The 17979-nt window shown below is 50.5% G+C and overlaps 1 protein-coding gene across 2 annotated transcripts in view; it reads right to left on the reverse strand.

Moving 5' to 3' along the window:
• CPNE5 (copine 5) overlaps nucleotides 1-17979 on the reverse strand; it is a 93274-nt gene that overhangs the window by 41448 nt on the left and 33847 nt on the right. Inside the window, exons 4-9 of one of the 2 annotated variants that reach the window (XM_042986224.1) lie at nucleotides 10403-10506; nucleotides 9036-9075; nucleotides 8742-8818; nucleotides 7717-7776; nucleotides 5605-5655; nucleotides 5242-5305 (exon numbers count right to left, since the gene is read on the reverse strand). In XM_042986224.1, coding sequence (XP_042842158.1) covers nucleotides 5242-5305; nucleotides 5605-5655; nucleotides 7717-7776; nucleotides 8742-8818; nucleotides 9036-9075; nucleotides 10403-10506 — 396 coding nt within the window. The remainder of the gene's footprint in view (nucleotides 1-5241; nucleotides 5306-5604; nucleotides 5656-7716; nucleotides 7777-8741; nucleotides 8819-9035; nucleotides 9076-10402; nucleotides 10507-17979) is intronic. The other variant, XM_042986225.1, reaches the window with a different exon arrangement.

The following is a 17979-nucleotide window of genomic DNA, read 5'->3' on the forward strand; positions in this document are numbered from 1 at the left end:
AGAGGAACAATATATAGCTATTAAATCCATGTTTTCAAAAAATATCTAATGATATGGGAAAATAAATCTGAATACCATATCCTACTAATTATAAAAGGGGTGCCTGGGTGGCTCAGTGGGTTAAGCCTCCAACTTCAGCTCAGGTCATGATCTCACGGTTCATGGGTTTGAGCCCCACGTTGGGCTCCGTGCTGACAGTGTGGAACCTGGAGCCTGCAGGACACTTATATCCGTGCTAGCCATAACGTGCATCTTTCCTAAATACCAACCTGCATACTTCTGAGTCTCAGAAAAGCTTCACCACTTCCCCCCACTTCACCTCTTTCTTCTTATCTCTCTCCCTTCCTCCCAGGACTCTCCCATAGGCTCCCACATGGAGACACTGGGCTCTCCCTGGTATCTGTCCTCAGAACAGTGAGAGTTCTGACTTTATCAAGATTCAAAACTGCTAAAGGGCTCTGCTACAAGGTCCTCCCCCCACCACTTCCCACCCACTCCCACCTACACCCTCACCTCTCTGACATCACTCATCATTGTCTCCTTGCCCCAGGGCCTTTGCACAAGCTGCTTTCCTTGCCATCTTCTTCAAGGTAGCTGTAAGGGCTTATTCCTTCACCTGTGTGTATTTTGGCATATTATATGGTATTATCCATGGATTTTTCTTCAGGATAGTAAAGAGTGCTGTAAAATGCTTTCTATTAAAAAAGAGGCAATGGGGGGCACCTGGGTGGCTCAGTCAGTTGGGCGTCCGACTTCGGCTCAGGTCATGATCTCACAGTCTGTGAGTTCAAGCTCCGTGTCAGGCTCTGTGCTGACAGCTCAGAACCTGGAGCCTGTTTCAGATTCTGTGTCTCCCTCTCTCTCTGACCCTCCCCCGTTCATGCTGTCTCTCCCTGTCTCAAAAATAAATAAACGTTAAAAAAAATTTTTTTTTTTTAAATAAAAAAGAGGCAATGGGTCTGATGAATTAAAGACTACTGCTGTACTGTGATTGCTGGTTGACATTTCTGTCTCTCGCACTAAACTGGAAACTCTGGGGTGGTGGCAAGGACTGAGCCAAAGCATGTTTGCTGAAAAAAATGAATGAACACGTGAGCGGGCTAGTGATACCTAAGGGGTGGGGGCCTTGTGGGGCAGCTGCAGTGAGAAGCTTTGACTCCCGAGGCTTGTGAGAGGGGAGCCACACTCTCTCCAGTGTGTACAGGAACCTGACAGGGAGGCAGTGAAGACGTGCTATCTGGCCAGGACCCCCGGGGTCCGCGGCAAAGCAGGTCTGGGTGTCTGGCAGGCGTAAGGGTAGCTGAGGATCTGGGAAGGGGAGGGCCAGGAGCTGCCCAACCTGTGCGTCCACAACACCCCCCCCAGCTCTCTTTAGAAGCCCAGCCACTCACCATGCCTGCTGAAAGCTACTGGCCCCACAAAGATCACAAAGCCCACCCCTGTTTCATGCACCATAAAGCTCATGGCTGCACCGTGGCTGAGGGAACTACTCCCTGAGGACTAGGGGTCCACAGCCGAGCAATCTTTTTTTTAAAAAAAACTTTTTTAATGTTTATTTATTTTTGAGAGACAGAGTGCGAGCCAGGGACAGGCAGAGAGGGAGACTGAATCTAAAAGCAAGCTCCAGGCTCTGAGCTGTCAGCATAGAACCTGACGCAGAGCTCGAACTCACAAGCGGTGAGATCATGACCTGAGCCTAAGTCGGACGCTGAACCGACTGAGCCACCCAGGCACCCCTCTCCACCTAGCAATCTTAAGCTGTCACTTCAACCTCTCTGCACCTGTGAACTGGAGGCACTCACTCCTACCCACCTCCCAGCCCTGTGGTAAGGACCAAATAGACTATAATCATGAGGATCTTGGTCAATTGTGAGGGCTATGCAAATGTTGGTCAGTATTACACAGAATAATAATAGTTTTACTGCTGAACATAATTAAGTCTTTGGTGATTCAGAGGCCCTTCAGGAGCTTAAGCTCATCGTTGTCAACATCCAGTATGACTGAATAGTATTTGGGATCAAATTCCCATTGTTGCAACTTTCTTGTTTAAATTCTAGATAAGGAAAGCTTTTCCGTAACCTATCAAAGCACGCTGGTGACCCACTGGAGTCCTTTGCTAGTCCCCACCCGTCCACACCATCTGACTACTTAGCAGAACACATTCGCTTGAGCAGAAAGCCCTGCTCTGGTTGGAAAAAAAAAAACAAAACCTCTCAGACTCCACCCTCTTCCTTTGATCCTCCTACTGAATGCCGAGCTGGAGCCACAGAAGCAAAGCAGCTCAGATGTAATTATTTTCATTCAGCCAGATGCTGGGAATTAGTCTCTTTTCCTTGTAAGTATTCTAGGGAAAGACAGAACTCAGCCAAAGACGCCCCGAAAGAAAAGGAGCTGACAATCTCAAGAGGAAGGGAGGGAGCCCACCCCCCACCTCCTTGCCTTGGGAACAGCTTAAATCAAGGAAACTGTGGCCACCCCTGGAGGGAAGGTGGGGAAGGAGCAAGGAACAGGGAGGCGCCTAATAGATACTAAAAGGCAGATTGTTTGCCAATCCCGGAAAACTAGACCAATGACAGCACCCAGCATTGTCTAGGGCTTTAGAATTTCCAAAGCACTTTCACTCGTATTACCTTATTTAATTATAAGCTAGGGAGGAAATCACCAGCTGAGCTGGAAGCTTGGGGGCAAACGGAATTTAGGCTTCAAGGAATTCAGATTCCATCCTTCCCAGCCACCAGTTAGGCAGAGCCACCTCCATGAGCCCCTTTAATCCTCGAGACACCTCTATCAGCCCCGACATACAGATGGAGAAGCTGAGGCTCGGGGAGCTTCAACAACTCTCCTGTAATGTCGGCTGTGTTCTCTCTCCCTTGCCTGAACGCCGGTGACTTCCAGATGGTCAGCATACACATTTGTAGTTTTCCTCGTGGTCCGCTGCTAAACGTTTGGTCTGTGCTTTTATTCGGTTACAGATTCCTCCTGATCCATCCTGCAGGACTGGCCACCGCACACCAGGCCCTCTGCTGGGGCTGTATACCAGAGGGGGTGTGGTCCTGCTGCTAAATTCCTCCAGACCCACTGAGGTTAACAGACACTTAGATGAGCCAGAACGAGCAGTGGCCTAGCAGTGGATTTGGTCATCGCTACACTGCCCTGGCCTATCAATTCTGTGTCTTATTCTCCAACGGGAGGCCCCTGAAAGCAGAGTTTGGAAGCCCACAGCCTGGTGTTTAAAGACCCTGGCTCTAGAACCAGACTGCCTGGGTTCAAATCTCTCCTACCCAGTGGCTCTGTGACCCTGGGCAGGTCATTTAACCTCTCTGGAAAAGAAAAACTGTAATATAGCAGATATTATGTAATACATCACACTACTTACAGTATTACATCACACATCACACTAATACACATTAAGAAGTCGATACAGGGGCGCCTGGGTGGCACAGTCGGTTAAGCGTCCGACTTCAGCTCAGGTCACGATCTCGCGGTCCGCGAGTTTGAGCCCCGCGTCGGGCTCTGGGCTGATGGCTCAGAGCCTAGAGCCTGCTTCGGATTCTGTGTCTCCCTCTCTCTCTGCCCCTCCCCCGTTCATGCTCTGTCTCTCTCTGTCTCAAAAATAAATAAACGTTAAAAAAAAATTTTTAAAAGAAGTCGATACATGTAAACCTCTTAGCACAGGGTGTGGCTCAGTATAATTGCTCAATTAATCTTGGCTAACAATTTATACCTCCACAGCAGCAGTTCTCAAAGTATGGACCAGGAACCCTCAGGAGGTGGTCCATGAGGCCAAAACTCTTTTCATAATAATGCTAATAAGACATGGAGTTTTCTAGAATTTACCTAGCAGTGATACACAACAGATTGACTGCAGAAGCAAATATGAGACTCTAACTCTCTTCTGTTCAGCCTGACATTCAAGATATTTACAAAAATGCAAAACAAGGCTGCTCTTCTCACTAAATGACTCTTGTTTTGGAAAAGGTAGTCATTTTTCAGAAAAAGTTGTTATTTATGTTGTCATTGTTAAGCGAATTAACATATAGCTTCTTAATCGCTCAACTTTATTTTCTAATAAGGCAAATATTTATAGCTAACAAATATCATAGTTGCACTGATTTCCCAGGAAGGTCAGAAAATCCTGTTTCTCCCCCTCCCTCCCACACCCTCTAACCTGAGCTATGTGAACTCGGGTTCCCAGGTTACCCCAGGCTTGGTCCTGTGTTCACACTCCGTGGCCACCTCTTCCTTCTCTCCCTGGGACCTACCCCATTCCCACCTGTGGCTTCTAATGAACCTAAGAGGCATGCAAGCCTGGGAACGAGCCCAGGTTTTAGAATCGGGTTGACCTGGGTTAGAACCGTGACTCTACCATTTCCTGTCCTTGAACAGATGACTCCGTTTCCCTGAGCCTCAATTTCTTCATTCGTAAAATGGGAACAAGAACAGTACCCACCTCTTCGGATTGTTGTCAGGAGCAGTGATAACTTAGGCAAAAATGCCCCTCCCCTGACAAGTAATAACTATCATCATCACTATGTTTCACCATTATTTTTAGCCATCGAGTCCCCTGAGCCCCTTGTTGGTGTGCTCAGCTACCCCTTCAGCTGTCCCCACCTCCTGCTTCTCCACGGTCCCACAGAAGGAGCAAAACCAAGGGCCGCCTGCGATGGCAGACTCTAGCTTCGCAACACACACACCCTCACTCCCTCGACCCCGTGCAGGGCGTCACCCTACTCCAGAGCTAAAAGCGCAATATGACAACGACATGCCAAGCCCCCAGGCTCCACGACGGAAAAAGCCCCTCTCTGCCAGTCCTGGAGCCAAAGCAGTCTTGGTTCAAAGACATGTGAGAGGTGACCATGATGGGGAATGGAGGAGCCCCGGCGTGGAGGGCAGGGGCCAGGGCCAGTCTGGCTCTGCTGCTAACTGTGGACGAGTTCCTTCCCCCTCTGGGCCTCAGTGCGCTCCGCTATAAAGGAGAAGGCACCGGGGCGCCTGGGTGGTTCAGTCGGTTAAGCGTCCGACTCTTGGTTTTGGCTCAGGTCACCATCTCACAGTTCACGGGCTAGCTCTGATGTTACAGAATTCTGTGACCGCCAGGTCAAACTGAGGAGCCCTGCCTTCCCCCGGATACCTTCCAAAGACACGCGTGGCCCGGGGGTCACAGGGAGAGCAGCCTGCCCTCTGTCACTGCTCCACCTCTGCCCCCACCAGGTCCCGTCCTGGAGCCCCTCTGCCACTCACCCTACAGTTGCTCAGCTCCTCGGCGGACAGGATGATGGTGCCACATTTCTTCCCTGGGACACCACTGGGAGAGGAGAAGATGAAAGAATGGAGAGCCAGACAAAGACAGACACACAAGCCTGAACACTCCCCGAATCAGACCTCCTCACCCTCCCTCCTCCCCCACCCAGCAGACCTGCCCAAAGCCCCTGGGGAGACAGAGTCTCCTGAAATCCATGTGGCAGTGTGGCCTAGTGCACTGCTTCCTGGGCCAGGCCCCCAGACCTGGAGCTGCCCCGCCCCCTGCTCCCCGAGAGCCCAGAGCCCCACCAAGGGTAGTGTCTGCAATTAAAGTCCTAGAAGTGGAAAAGCATCCAGACTCACCCGGAGGCTTCCAGACCAGTGGTTCTCAAACTTTCCATCCAAAGACCACTTCTGTGGGCAAAAGACCTCGTGGGCCAGCCACCCCACCCTGCACCCAGCTGACCCCCAGAGTCCCGGGACATTTCAGCTCTGAACCACTCCGATTTATCATGGGAGGGAGAGCAGCAAGGGGAGTTAAGCAGAAGGGCTGGAATGCTCTTGGGGCAGCTTGTCCAGGCTCTCTCCCACGGCTACCTCCCCTTGAACTCCTCGGCTGGGGTCTCTCCAGAGAAGAGAGCTCCTGGCCATTCATGCAGCAACTCAGTGAGGGGGGCAACCAGGACCTGAAGTCGGCCCACGCGAAGAATCCCTTCCAGGAGGGTGAATTCCCAAGGGTGGGCCTTCACCCAGGGGACCTGTACCACCTCTTCCCTAGGTCAGGAAGGACCCCTCCCCCAGGCACCAGCCCATCCCACTCCAGTGTTTGGGATGAACCTGGGGGTGGGGGCCCCCAGTGTAGCCAGGGGCCACTGGGAGGGAGAAAAAAATGTTACGTTGTCCAGCAGCTGTGTGACTTTGGACTCATGCCTGCACCTCTCTGAGCCTCCGTTTCCTAGCCCCTAAAAATGAGTGTGTTTGTAGCCTCCATTATGACCAACATGCACACACAGTGCTATCATTTCCCTCCCCGCCCGCTTTCCTTTACAAAGTTGCAAAGCTGAGAAAATCCGGCCCCACCCCTCAGGCCAGCCTCGGGAGCAGCAGCACGCTGTCCGCAGAACCCACTTTGAGAACCACTGATGGAACTCTCCCCAGTGCCAGCTTTCGGAGGGAGGGGCTCTCAAGTAGAGGAGGCAGGGGAGCTGGCCCCAGAGGTGGGGACAGCCCAGAGCTCTCCAAATCAGGTGAGCAGAGCAGGGGCCACATCTGGAGGCTCCCATCACAGATGGCTGGCAGGGCCTGCCAGCCTGTCCCCCTAGACGTGGGGAGTGCCCCCAAAGCACCTCCCCAGCCCCGGTCTGGCCCTCCCCGGGACTGATATGTGTCTGCCCAGGGAGACAGAGTCCTCACACCAGCCTCTTCCGCCAGTGTTTCTCCCTCTGCCTCCGGGCCCCTCTCCTATTTCCCACCTTCCCTTCCCTCCCCTCCAGACCCAACCCACTCCCACCTGCTTGGCCTTCCTTTCTCTCTCTCTGCCTTTCTGGCCCTCCCTCTCTGCTCTTCTCCCTGACTCCTGTTCCCTCTCCAACTGCTGCTTCCATACTCTCCTTGTAAATTAGCATCCACACCCTTCCTGGGCCGTGAGCACCCTGGGCCCCCTAGAGCCCCTGTCCCATATCCAGCTGCTCTGGTGGCCGGTGCAGCTGCTGGGACCCCAGCTCCTGGGAGCTCTCAGCAAGGCCAGTGGAGCTCTGCTGACTGGGCCAAAATGCTCAGCTGTCTGAGGCACCTCCAGGCTGCTCCCGCAGGCAGATATCCCCTATCCTGCCCCCCAACACCCTCAGGTGAGGACCTTCCCTCCAACCAGGAGAGGGGACAGGCAAGGAGTGGGGAGGGAGGGTCTTTGTTGCACACAGTTGCAGGAAGCCGGCCAAAAGCGGATGGTCAGGGTGGAGGCCAGGGGAATGGGGCTGGCCCACCACAGCTGGTGAGCAAATAGAAAAAGTGAGGATTTAGCAGAATCTTCTCCATGAAGAGGCAGACATCCAGCAGTGGGAGCATGGAGGGGAAGTGGAGTAAGGAGATAAAGAGAAGGGAGGGAAAGAGGAAGGGGAGAAGGGCAAGAGGTGAGAGGCCGAAGAAACCAGGCCAGGGAGAGAGGAAGAGAATGTGTCCAGTCCCTGGTGGCCACCGGAAGCAGCGCCTACCTCTGATCCCCACCCTGCTCCCTGAAGTCCCATGGGCCACTGGGCCTGGGGATGCTGGAGCTCAGGTCTGGATGGGGGAGGGGCTGGCTGCAGAGTGGCCCAAAGCACCCACATCCTGCAGGAGGGACCCAGGCTCCTCTCTCCCCTTGGCCAGGGCTGCGTGCACGGTGGTGGGGGCAGGGACCGGGCCTGGACTCTGAGGCTCCCTCTGCAGAGCTGGCTGGATGTCTGAGGACTCCAGGACCAAAGATGTCTGCTGACCTACCCATTGGACACAGCTGGCATGGGTTTGCCTGTCCTGGAATTCAGGCTGAATGCTCCTATCCTGTGGAGAGAGAGGAAGAGAGAGCATGCCATGAGCCAAGTACCCTCGTCCTGAGAGGCCACAGCACTTGGCATCAGAATTCTTGGAGACAGGTTTCTATTCTGGATCAAACGTCAAAACAAGACCAAAAGCCATGGGCCAGAGGAAGGAGAGGTCTTCCTCCCAAGCCCTGTTGTGAAGTCCTGGGCGACCGCCCCTCAGGGGTTCTCAAAGTGTGGTCTCCGGACCAGCACCATCAGCATCCCCCGGGAATGTGTTAGAGATGTAAATTCTCAGGCTCCACCCCAGACTTGCTGGATCGGAACCTGGGGGTGGGGGTGGGGGGTGGAGCCCAGCAATCTGTGCTTTAACAAGCCCTCCTGACGATAAGCCTGCCACAGTTTGAGGACCACTGTTCCACTTCTTTGAGCCTCAGTGTGTGAACCGTGAAATGGGGAGACCTGCCGAGTGAATCTTGTGAGATCAGAGAAGCTGATTATGGTCTGGCCCAGAGGAGATGCCCAGTGAAGGGGAGCTGTGCGTGGGTCTCACTGGGGAGAATGAAGCATTTGAAACCTTCAGTGGGGGAAACAGGTGCCCCTCCTTCACCAACCCATCGTCTCCAGGATCCTGCCTGCCCTCATGGCTGGCCTCCCCAGCCATCTCCTGCTGAGGTCCTCCTCAATCCCGGCAGAGGGCGCGCCTCCCCAAAGGTGGGCTGGGTGACAGGAGGGAGGAAACAGACCCGAATGACAAATGGGAATTAGACCCAGGCAGTTGGGGGCTGGGAGGGACAGACACATACCTCACTCTGGGGGCCCCAAATTCCATAAACTTCAGAGCCCCCCAAACCTGGTCTCCTTACTCCTCCTCAGCCTGCATGACTGGCTGACTGCTTTGCCCCTACCCTGAGCCAAGGGAGGCTGGAAAGTTGGCCCATCTCTGGGGAAGCAACCCAGGCAGGCCCCCCACCCCTTTACACTTACGTGAGGGGCTTCTCCAGGCGGCTCCCAGGGGACCCCACAATCTCTCCGAGGGTGCAGAAGGCTTGGCCCAGAAAATCCTGCATACCCGGGGAACAGAAAAAAAACAGTGTCGCCCACCCTGCCCACACCCACCCCACCTCCTCCATCACCCCATCCCTAGAAGTACGAGGGCTCTGAAATGACAGGTGGCAGCATCAGACACACAGTCTGTGTCACGGTGAAGTCCGAGGCCGACCCAGACCTTGGCATTTAAGAGATGTTCAGAACCTCTGGGCAGTCGCTGGCAAAACTCACGTGTTTGGATAAATCAGGGCTCTTCGAGTCGACGTCGTATCTGCATGGGACGCACAGAGATGGTGAAGATAGCTGGGGCATCCTGCCCAGAACTGCTGGGGCCCCTGAGCCAAGCCAGGACCCCTGTACTCAAAAAACCAGTCTCTGACACAGTGGTTACCCCTGGGAGTAATGGCTGGGAGGCGCACGTGGGAGCCCCGTGGGGTGCTGGACGTGTTCTGTCTCTTGATCTGGGTGGTGGTTACATGAGTGTGAACATCTAAAAGGGCATCATGGAATGGACTCTTATATACATGTCATACCTCCTTAAAGACTGAAAAAGGAAAACAAACTTGCTCTGCAGCCCTGGCTGGTTCACAGGTGGCTGGGCCACCTTGCCCTTCGCTGCCTGTTCTCCCATCTTCCCAGCGAGGCTCGGCTGCCCTTGAAACGAGCTCAGGACCTGGCCTTTGACCTTCCCCGACTGCGTCACCTTGCTCAGGGGGGGCCAGCCTGACCTTGGGTCTTGTCACTCAAGAACGAGGGATGCATTCAACACCTTCACCTCTTCCCTGCAGCTGGGTACCTCCCTTTATCCGGAGCCATACCTGCAGCCCTCTTCTCCAGTCACCAGGCCATCCAGGCCCAAATGCCTTCTGCTGAGGGCACTCATTCTCGTGCTCCCCCTACCCTGAGCACCTTCTCTCTCCAAAATGTCCCCAAATGGTGACTTCTCGACAATGGGCTGCAAGCCCTCCATCAGTCCCTGAAAAGTCATTTCCTTCTACTGTATTTTTTTTTCCTTTGCTCCTTCAAGCCCCCAACCCCCTTTCTGTCCACCCTGTCCACAATTCTCTGCGACACGGTCCTTTCTAACCACCCCACGCCTTGGAAAAACAACAAAACAATGTTCCTCCTGTCATCATCTTTAACCTCAGCAGAGGGGCACTCGGCTCCTTTGTGAGACACATGCACATGCTCTGAGCCCCATCAGCCAGGTTACCTCTGCAGGAGGGGAGACTGGGGGGTACCCTCTCCTCAAACAAGCTCTGACAGAGGGAGTGGTCAATGGGGACCGCCCTGGCAGCTGGGGAGAAAAAGGCTCTCTGGAGGTGGAGTTAGAGCTTGCCCCCAAGAGCTTTCCTCAACTGGCCCCTAGAGTCAGGGCTTGTTCAGGGCCCCCCATGTAGCTGAGACAAACGGTGGGGAGCCTCTGTTCTCTCTCCTCACCTCTTTTCCATCTCCTGATGGAGGCGGGGCTAGACTTCAACTAATCGTCACTTTTATTCCAGGCCAACCCTGAGCTACTACCAACCCGGGTCCTACAGTCCCACCTCCCGTCAGTGGTTCCTCCCCAAGCCCCAGCCTCAGCACCATCTTCCACTTACAAGTCAAAACGGAGGTTCTGCTTCTCCTCAAAGAAGTAATCCACGATGAATTTGCGCACAAAGTCAGGATTGAGTGTGTTGTCAATGACTTCAGTGCGTCCGAACTGCAAGAGAAAACAGGGCATGGACCTCAGGGCCAGGCTGGTGGGGCAGGGGAGAGCACTGAGCTCAGAGCCCCTCAGTCCTGGCCCCAGCAGTAATGGAAGCCATGCCTATCCCACCTCATGGCCCCCATCCCCACCCCCCAGCAAGGGTGAGACCTCTTCCATCTCTAACAATGGAAACCATCCACCCTATGGGTCCAATCTCCACTGTCAGCTTTATTCTCCTTACCTCTATCCAGGCTCCACCCAAGTTGTAAGGTTTTGATACCTGGACACCTGAGCGGGCCCTTCACTTACCCACCTCACTGCCTTTGCCTATGCTCTGTCCTCCACCTGGGCTTCCCCTTTGTGCCAGAGGCATATCCTCCATTTCTTCAAGGTCCTTTGATAATGCTGCGTCCTCCAAGAAGCCTTCCTGATTCTTCCTTTCAGAGACTTTTACTTTTCTCTGAACCACCACTGAACTTGTGCTCACCCCTATGACCACGGTCCTTCTCTGACCGATTCCACAGTTAGGCGTGTACGTATCTGATGCCACAATTGTAAACGAAAGGGCAGAAGAAGGGATGGTGGTATCTTGGAAGATCCCCCACCTCCTGCCCTTGTATAATCCCCTCCTTTTCAGGGTGGGCTAGACTTCATGACTCATTTCACGAACAGAACAGAGCACAAGCCACTCCCAAAATGTTACAAACAACTATGACTTCTGTCTTGGGCACCCCCTCTCTCGCTCTCATTTGCTTGCTCACTTTGAGGAAGCCAGCTGCCCTTTGGAGAGGCCCGTGTGGCAAGGAACTGAGGGCAACCTTAGGCCAACAGCCAGTGAGGAACCAGGCTGTCAGCCCACCCACCTGTAAGGATCTGAATCTTACCAACAGCGACTGAGTGAACTTAGAAGTGGACCCTGCCCCAGCAGAATCTTGAGATGACCGAGGCCCTGGCCTACACCTTGACTGTAGCCTTGTGAGAGACCCTGAGGTAAAGGAACCCACAAAGCTGCACCCAGATTCATGACCCTGTTATTGAAGTTGCGAAACTCTGGGCTAATTTGTTACACGGCAACAGATAACTGATGCATTGATGTAACTCTTGGTATCCCCTACAGCATACACTCTACAACTTTACACACATTAGGCACTCAACAATTGAATCCCCCTGAACTCCCCAAATGACATAAGGCAAGTCACTCCCATTTCTGGGCATCAGATCACTTGGAGGGTTTGTTAAAGGATGGATTGTCGGTCTCACTCCCAGAGGTTTTGATTCAATAGATTTAGGGTGAGGCCTGAGACTCTGCATCTCTCAAACTGTGCTGCTGGTGTGGGGACCTCCCTTTGACAACCACTGGGCTAGACCTTTGTACACAGGGCCCTGAGCTCCTTGGAGTCTCCCTGCAGAATGGAGGAAGGCAGTGTGGACATAGTTCCAGGCCATCTGTTCCATCAAAACAGCTCACTCTTACGTCTGTTCAACACACTGGACATTTCTGGTGAGATTTTGTTTCACAAAAGCGACGTGGGACTAAAAGATAAAGCATAAAAGCACTGTACTATATCCTTCCTGAAGGGAAGGCGGGATATTCCACAAAGTGAACAAGACAGACAGGTGCACAATAAATATTTTAAATAAGTTGCTAATATTTCTTTTTTTAAAAAATTTTTTAATGTTTATTTTGAGAGCGAGACACAGAATGAGGGTGGGGGATGGGCAGAGAGAGAGGGAGACACAGAATCTGAAGCAGGCTCCAGGCTCTGAGCTGTCAGCACAAAGCCTGACTTAGGGCTCGAACTCACGAACCGTGAGATCACGACCTGAGCCGAAGTCGGACGCTTAACCGACTGAGCTACCCAGGTGCCCCAGTCGCTAATATTTCCGAATACATAAACATGTTTTTTCAAATTGGGTAGTAATTGCCAAAATAAAAAATTAATCCTGAATACTAGTCCTCCTTAATGGGGCTCTGCAATCCAGAATAATGCCAGTACCTGGGCCCCTCTCCCGTGAGGTGGGCAAGGCCCCGTTATGTAGGATCTACCCCTGCACTCACTTCTGCCCTGAATTAAGTTAGAAAGCTGCAAAGAGAACCCCCATCTAAGGCAGTGTGGGTTCAGCTGAGAGCACTAGATTTGGAACCTTCTTGCCCTCATTCCCTGTCAAGTCGACCTGCTAAGTCTCTCTCCAATCCCTCTGTCTTCGTTTCCTCTGTTGTGGCCTTGGTCTGGGCTTACCATTTTCTTACCTCAACTTCCGCAGCAGCCTCCTAGTGGGTCCACTAAGTGGGAACATTCCTAATGCTTGAAGACTCGGCTCCCGGGAAGTCCTGTTCTCCAACTCCTAAGCCCTCCCCTGTGCTCCCATAATTCCCTTCACACCCCTCTTGCTGCACTTACCATGTCCCCTGATAATGATCTACTGAGGCTGTTTCTACCCTACTAGATTGAGCTTCTCGAACAGCGGAGGATCCAAGCTCTCCTCATCTTTGCAGCCCAGGACCTGACATTGTCTAACACAGTCACAGGCTCATAGTTGCAGATGATTAACAGCCCCAGGAACTGAGTTAAATATTTTGCACCGTTTTACCTTATTTAGTCCTTTTATGGTAGGCTTCCCCATTTTATAGATGGGAAAACACAAGCACAGAAAAGCTAAGCCATTTGTCCAGGGTTTCACAACTAGTCATCGCTGAGGTCAAGTCACAAGCTAGGCATTCTGTCCCATGCTCTCTAAGCCACATTGTGCTACACATGAAATCCCTTGGGAGGGCAAAGACTCATAACTGCTCCCAGCGACTGGTACACAGTAGGTACTCAGGAATTGTTGAAGGAAGGAAGGTTGAGTGAGGGAATGGATGAGCGGGTTTCAGTCCCAACCTTATCACAAGCTAATTGTGGGACTTCATCGGAGCTTTTCAAAGCTCCAATCTCCTTACTTCTTGGGGGTATCATCTAAGTCAATTACTGATTCAACAGTTTTTAAGCACTTTTCATAGGCCGGACAGTGTGCTGGGTGCTGAGCTACTAAGGGAGCATGAACCCTTCACTTAAGGACTTCTCTATCACAGGTGGGACAACTACAACACCATGTGACAACAGCGCTAACAGAGCTACATACAAACGTCTACGACAATCCCCTGCCTGCACACCAGAAGCACCATGGAGGTGTGAAGGATAGTGAAATCTACAAAAAAGCAGATTACTGGGTGTTCTGCTTCACATACTAGCCCAGGTATCGGACTTCATAGAGATCTGCACCTTTCATTATTGTTGAGCTATTTTACAACTCTGTAAACTGCCGGAAGGAAGCAGAGTGCAAAGGATTCTTTTTTTTCTTTTTCAAGTAGGCTTCTAGCCCAGAGTGAAGCCCATGAACTCATGACCCTGAGATCAAGACCTGAGCTGAGATCAAGAGTTGGACGCTTCCCACAACTCTATGGTCGACTAATCTTTGACAAAGCAAGAAAGAATATCTGATGGAAAAATGACAGTCTCTTCAACAAATGGTGTTGGGAAAACTGGACAGTGACATGCCAAAGAATGAGACCGGACCCCTTTCTTACACCAGACACAAAAATAAATTCAAAATGGATGAAAGACCTAAATGACAGGAAACCATCAAAATCCTACAGAAGAACACAGGTAACGACCTCCTTGACCTCGGCTGGAGCAACTTCTTCCTAGACACGTCTCCGGGGGCAAAGGAAACAGAAGCAAAAATGAACTACTGGGACCTTATCAAGATAAAAAAAACTTCTGCACAGTAAAGGAAATAATCAACAAAACTAAGAGGCGGCCTACAGAATAGGAGAAGATATTTGCAAATGACATAGCTGATAAAGGGTTAGCATCCAAAATCTATAAGGAATCTATCAAAGTCAACACCCAAAAAACAAATAATCCAGTTAAGAAATAGGCAGAAGACATGAATAGACACTTTTCCAAAAACAAGACATCCAGATGGCAAACAGACACATGAAAAGATGTTCGACATCACTCATTATCAGGGAAATACAAACTAAAGCCACTATGAGATACCACCTCATATCAGTCAGAATGACTAATATTAACAACACAAGAAACAACAGGTGTTGGCGAGGATGCAGAGAAAGAGGAACCGTCTTGCATTTTTGGCAGGAATGCAAACTGGTGTAGCCACTCTAGACAACAGTATGGAGGTTCCTCAAAAAGTTAAAAATAGAACTACCCTACCATCCAGCAACTTCACCACTAAGTATTTATCCAAAGGATATAAAAAGAAAAACAGATTTGAAGGGGTACATGCACCCCAATGTTTATAGCAGCAATATCAACAATAGCCAAACTAGGGATAGAGCCCAAATGTCCACTGACTGATGAATAGATAAAGAAGGTATGGTATGTATGTGTGTGTGTGTGTGTGTGTGTGTGTATACGTATATATATATACACACATATATCATAGATAAAGGATGGAATATCTATCTACCAATAGATAAGGAAAGCTTATATATATATGTGTATGCATGACGGAATATTATTCATCAAAAAGGATGAAATCTTGCCATTTGCAGCCACGTGGATGGAGCTAGTGGGTATTATGCTAAGCGAAATTAGTCAGAGAAAGACAAATACCATATGATTTCACTACTATGTGGAATTTAAGAAACAAAACAGATGAACATATGGGAGGGGGGAAAAGAGAAAGGGAAACAAACCATGAGAGACTGCTGAAGATAGAGAACAAACTGAGGATTGATGGAGGGAGGTGAGTGGGGGATGGGCTATATGGGTAATGGGCGGGGGGGGGGGGGTAGGGGGGCGCCTGGGTGGCTCAGTCAGTTAAGCGGTCGACTTCGGCTCAGGTCATGATCTCGCGGTCCGTGAGTTCGAGCCCCGTGGTCCGTGAGTTCCAGCCCCGCGTCGGGCTCTGTGCTGACAGCTCAGAGCCTGGAGCCTGTTTCAGATTCTGTGTCTCCCTCTCTCTGACCCTCCCCCATTCATGTTCTGTCTCTCTCTGTCTCAAAAATAAATAAACGTTAAAAAAAATTTTAACAAAAGAAAGCCATAAGGAAAAGAAAATACATTTATAGTACTATACTGTATTTATTGAAACAAATTTGCATATAAGTGGATCAGCAAAGTTCAAACTCGTGTTGTTCAGGGTCAACAGTAGGTGTGTTGTTTGAGTCATCTGAACCAGTTGTAACATCTAACTGGTTCCCTCATTTAATTAACAAGTTAAATAAATCTTTACCATGTGTTCATTTTATATTTGCATGGGAGTCATGCTTTTACCTTTTAAAAAAATGTATCCTTTAACAGGAGCTTTTTTAAAAAGCTCAAAGCCCCCACACAGACCTATGAAACCCGATCTCAATGGGTGGGGCCTAAACAACTGTGTTTTTTTTCAGTTTCCTAGGTGATTCTAAAGTGCAGTTGGAGTTCAGAACCACTGATGGAGGAAGGAAGAAAACTAACCTTGACTGAGCCCCGTCTGAACGCTCAATAGATCGAGTGGATCGTTATCTCATTCAGTTCTCATAAAAACCCCCGTCAGTTACTACCCATTTTGCAAGTGAGAGAATCAGAGAGGTTAAGTACCTTGCCCAAGGTCACACAGCTAGGCAGACCTGGGACCTAAACGCAGGTATGTCTAATCCAAAACCCATTATATTTTTACTTATCTAACATCTAACAGGCCTCCTCAAGTACGATGAAAACCAAATAAAGATGAAGTTTACTTCACAAGTATTTATAAAATCCCCACTGTGTGCAAGGCAATGGCGAGGGCACAGAGGTGAGTAAGACTGGGCTCCTGCTGCATCCCCTAAAATTCAATAACGATCTTACAATGTATAATCCTCGTTCCAAGAGAACTGCTGCATTTTCCTCTTGTGCTCTTTCTAATTGTTAATACCTCTAGTCTTCAGACAAAAGGAAAATTTCTCTCACACCCAGGTGTGAGAGAATCCTCCTTTCAGAAAGGGCTCTGCCACCTCCTCAATGTACTGCTCTCCCAAACAAAGTAAAAAAAAAAAAAAAAAAAAAAATCCCTCTGGCTGAATTTTAGACGAACCCCAGTCCAGAAGGAACAAGCCTTGGTGCGGTCTCTCTCCTCACCCGACTCTCCGCAGAGATGCAAGGAAAACACCCATTAGGCAAGATGACGGCGCTGCTTTTAAAATGGCACTTGAAGCTTCACTCGAGGGGAATTCCCTGGAGAGTGATCTCTGCCAGAGAAGAAAATGGAGTTCCCCCGGAAACAGGACTTGGAGCAGGACTCCAAGGACCCCCGAGATTTCCTAGCACAGGAGAGGGGGCAAGAGAGCCAGGCTGGGCAGTGATGAATTTCCAGCACACAGGGGTAATTAACATATGCCAGTCACAAACAACTGTGAAATCTACAACCCAGGGATTTACTAAAGATGTTTTATAGCCTTCATTACTTTGGCTAATAACAAAGGGGGGAAAAAAGGGAAAACTTGGGTTTTGAACATCCAAGAAGCAACCAGGTCTCTGCCAGGCCCAATTTACACACCTATTAATGACACTAGGAAACAACCTAACTGATGTATAAAAAAAAATCAATTTGGTTGTATTTCCTTCCACACAGAATTACTGTTTCCAAGCCACAAGGGACTTGGACAGATGAGGTATTAGCACCGAGGAGTGGGAATCACATGAAAGCATATAGTCTTTTTTTTTTTTTTAACTTTTTAAAAATGTTTATTCATTTTTGAGAGACAGAGAGAGACAGCGCGAGCAAGCGTGGGGGAGGGGCAGAGAAAGAGGGAGACACAGAATCCAAAGCAGGCTCCAGGCTCCAAGCTGTCAGCACAGAGGCCGATATGGGGCTTGAACCCATGAACCGTGAACCGAAGTCGGACGCTTAACTGACTAAGCCACCCAGGTGCCCCAAAGCATACAGTCTGAATGACATATGGCAAATCCTGCTTGGGGGAGAAGGGGAGAATGGGTTAACCCCTCGCCAACCATAATCAGAGCCAACCCAGCCCTGAACACTCTTCCAGCTCCCTGTCCCTCCCTTGGTCCATTCTGAACTCCTCTGTCTACACTCCAGGCTCTGCAGATGGCAGGCAGTATCTCACATTGCTCACAACCTGGGGGCACGGGCCCCCAAACACCAGTGGACATGGGATTTCTCTGATGAACAAAGCTGAAGGCAAACCTCGAAATCTTGGTTTTACCAAGTGATTCTCATGCAGAGGGTCTTGGAGAACTGTTCCCGATGAGACAAGGGCAAGTGTGGACTGGGTAGGGCACGGTGTGAAACTGGGGAAGGGGCTGAGCAATCTGAAAGAAAGGTGAGGGGGACCTCCGTGGGCCCCAAAGCCTGGAATAGTCTCCCAGTAAGGGAGAAAGAAAGAGAAAGTACAAACAAGTAAGAAACCTGGAAATTAGGGTATTCGCCCTCTGAAAAGCTCACTTCTTGTCCCTGGCAACAAAACCCAGCGGGAAAAGCTCCTGACATGCCACA

This window comes from Panthera tigris, chromosome B2, assembly GCF_018350195.1.
Source record: "Panthera tigris isolate Pti1 chromosome B2, P.tigris_Pti1_mat1.1, whole genome shotgun sequence".
Classification (NCBI taxonomy): Eukaryota; Metazoa; Chordata; class Mammalia; order Carnivora; family Felidae; genus Panthera; species Panthera tigris.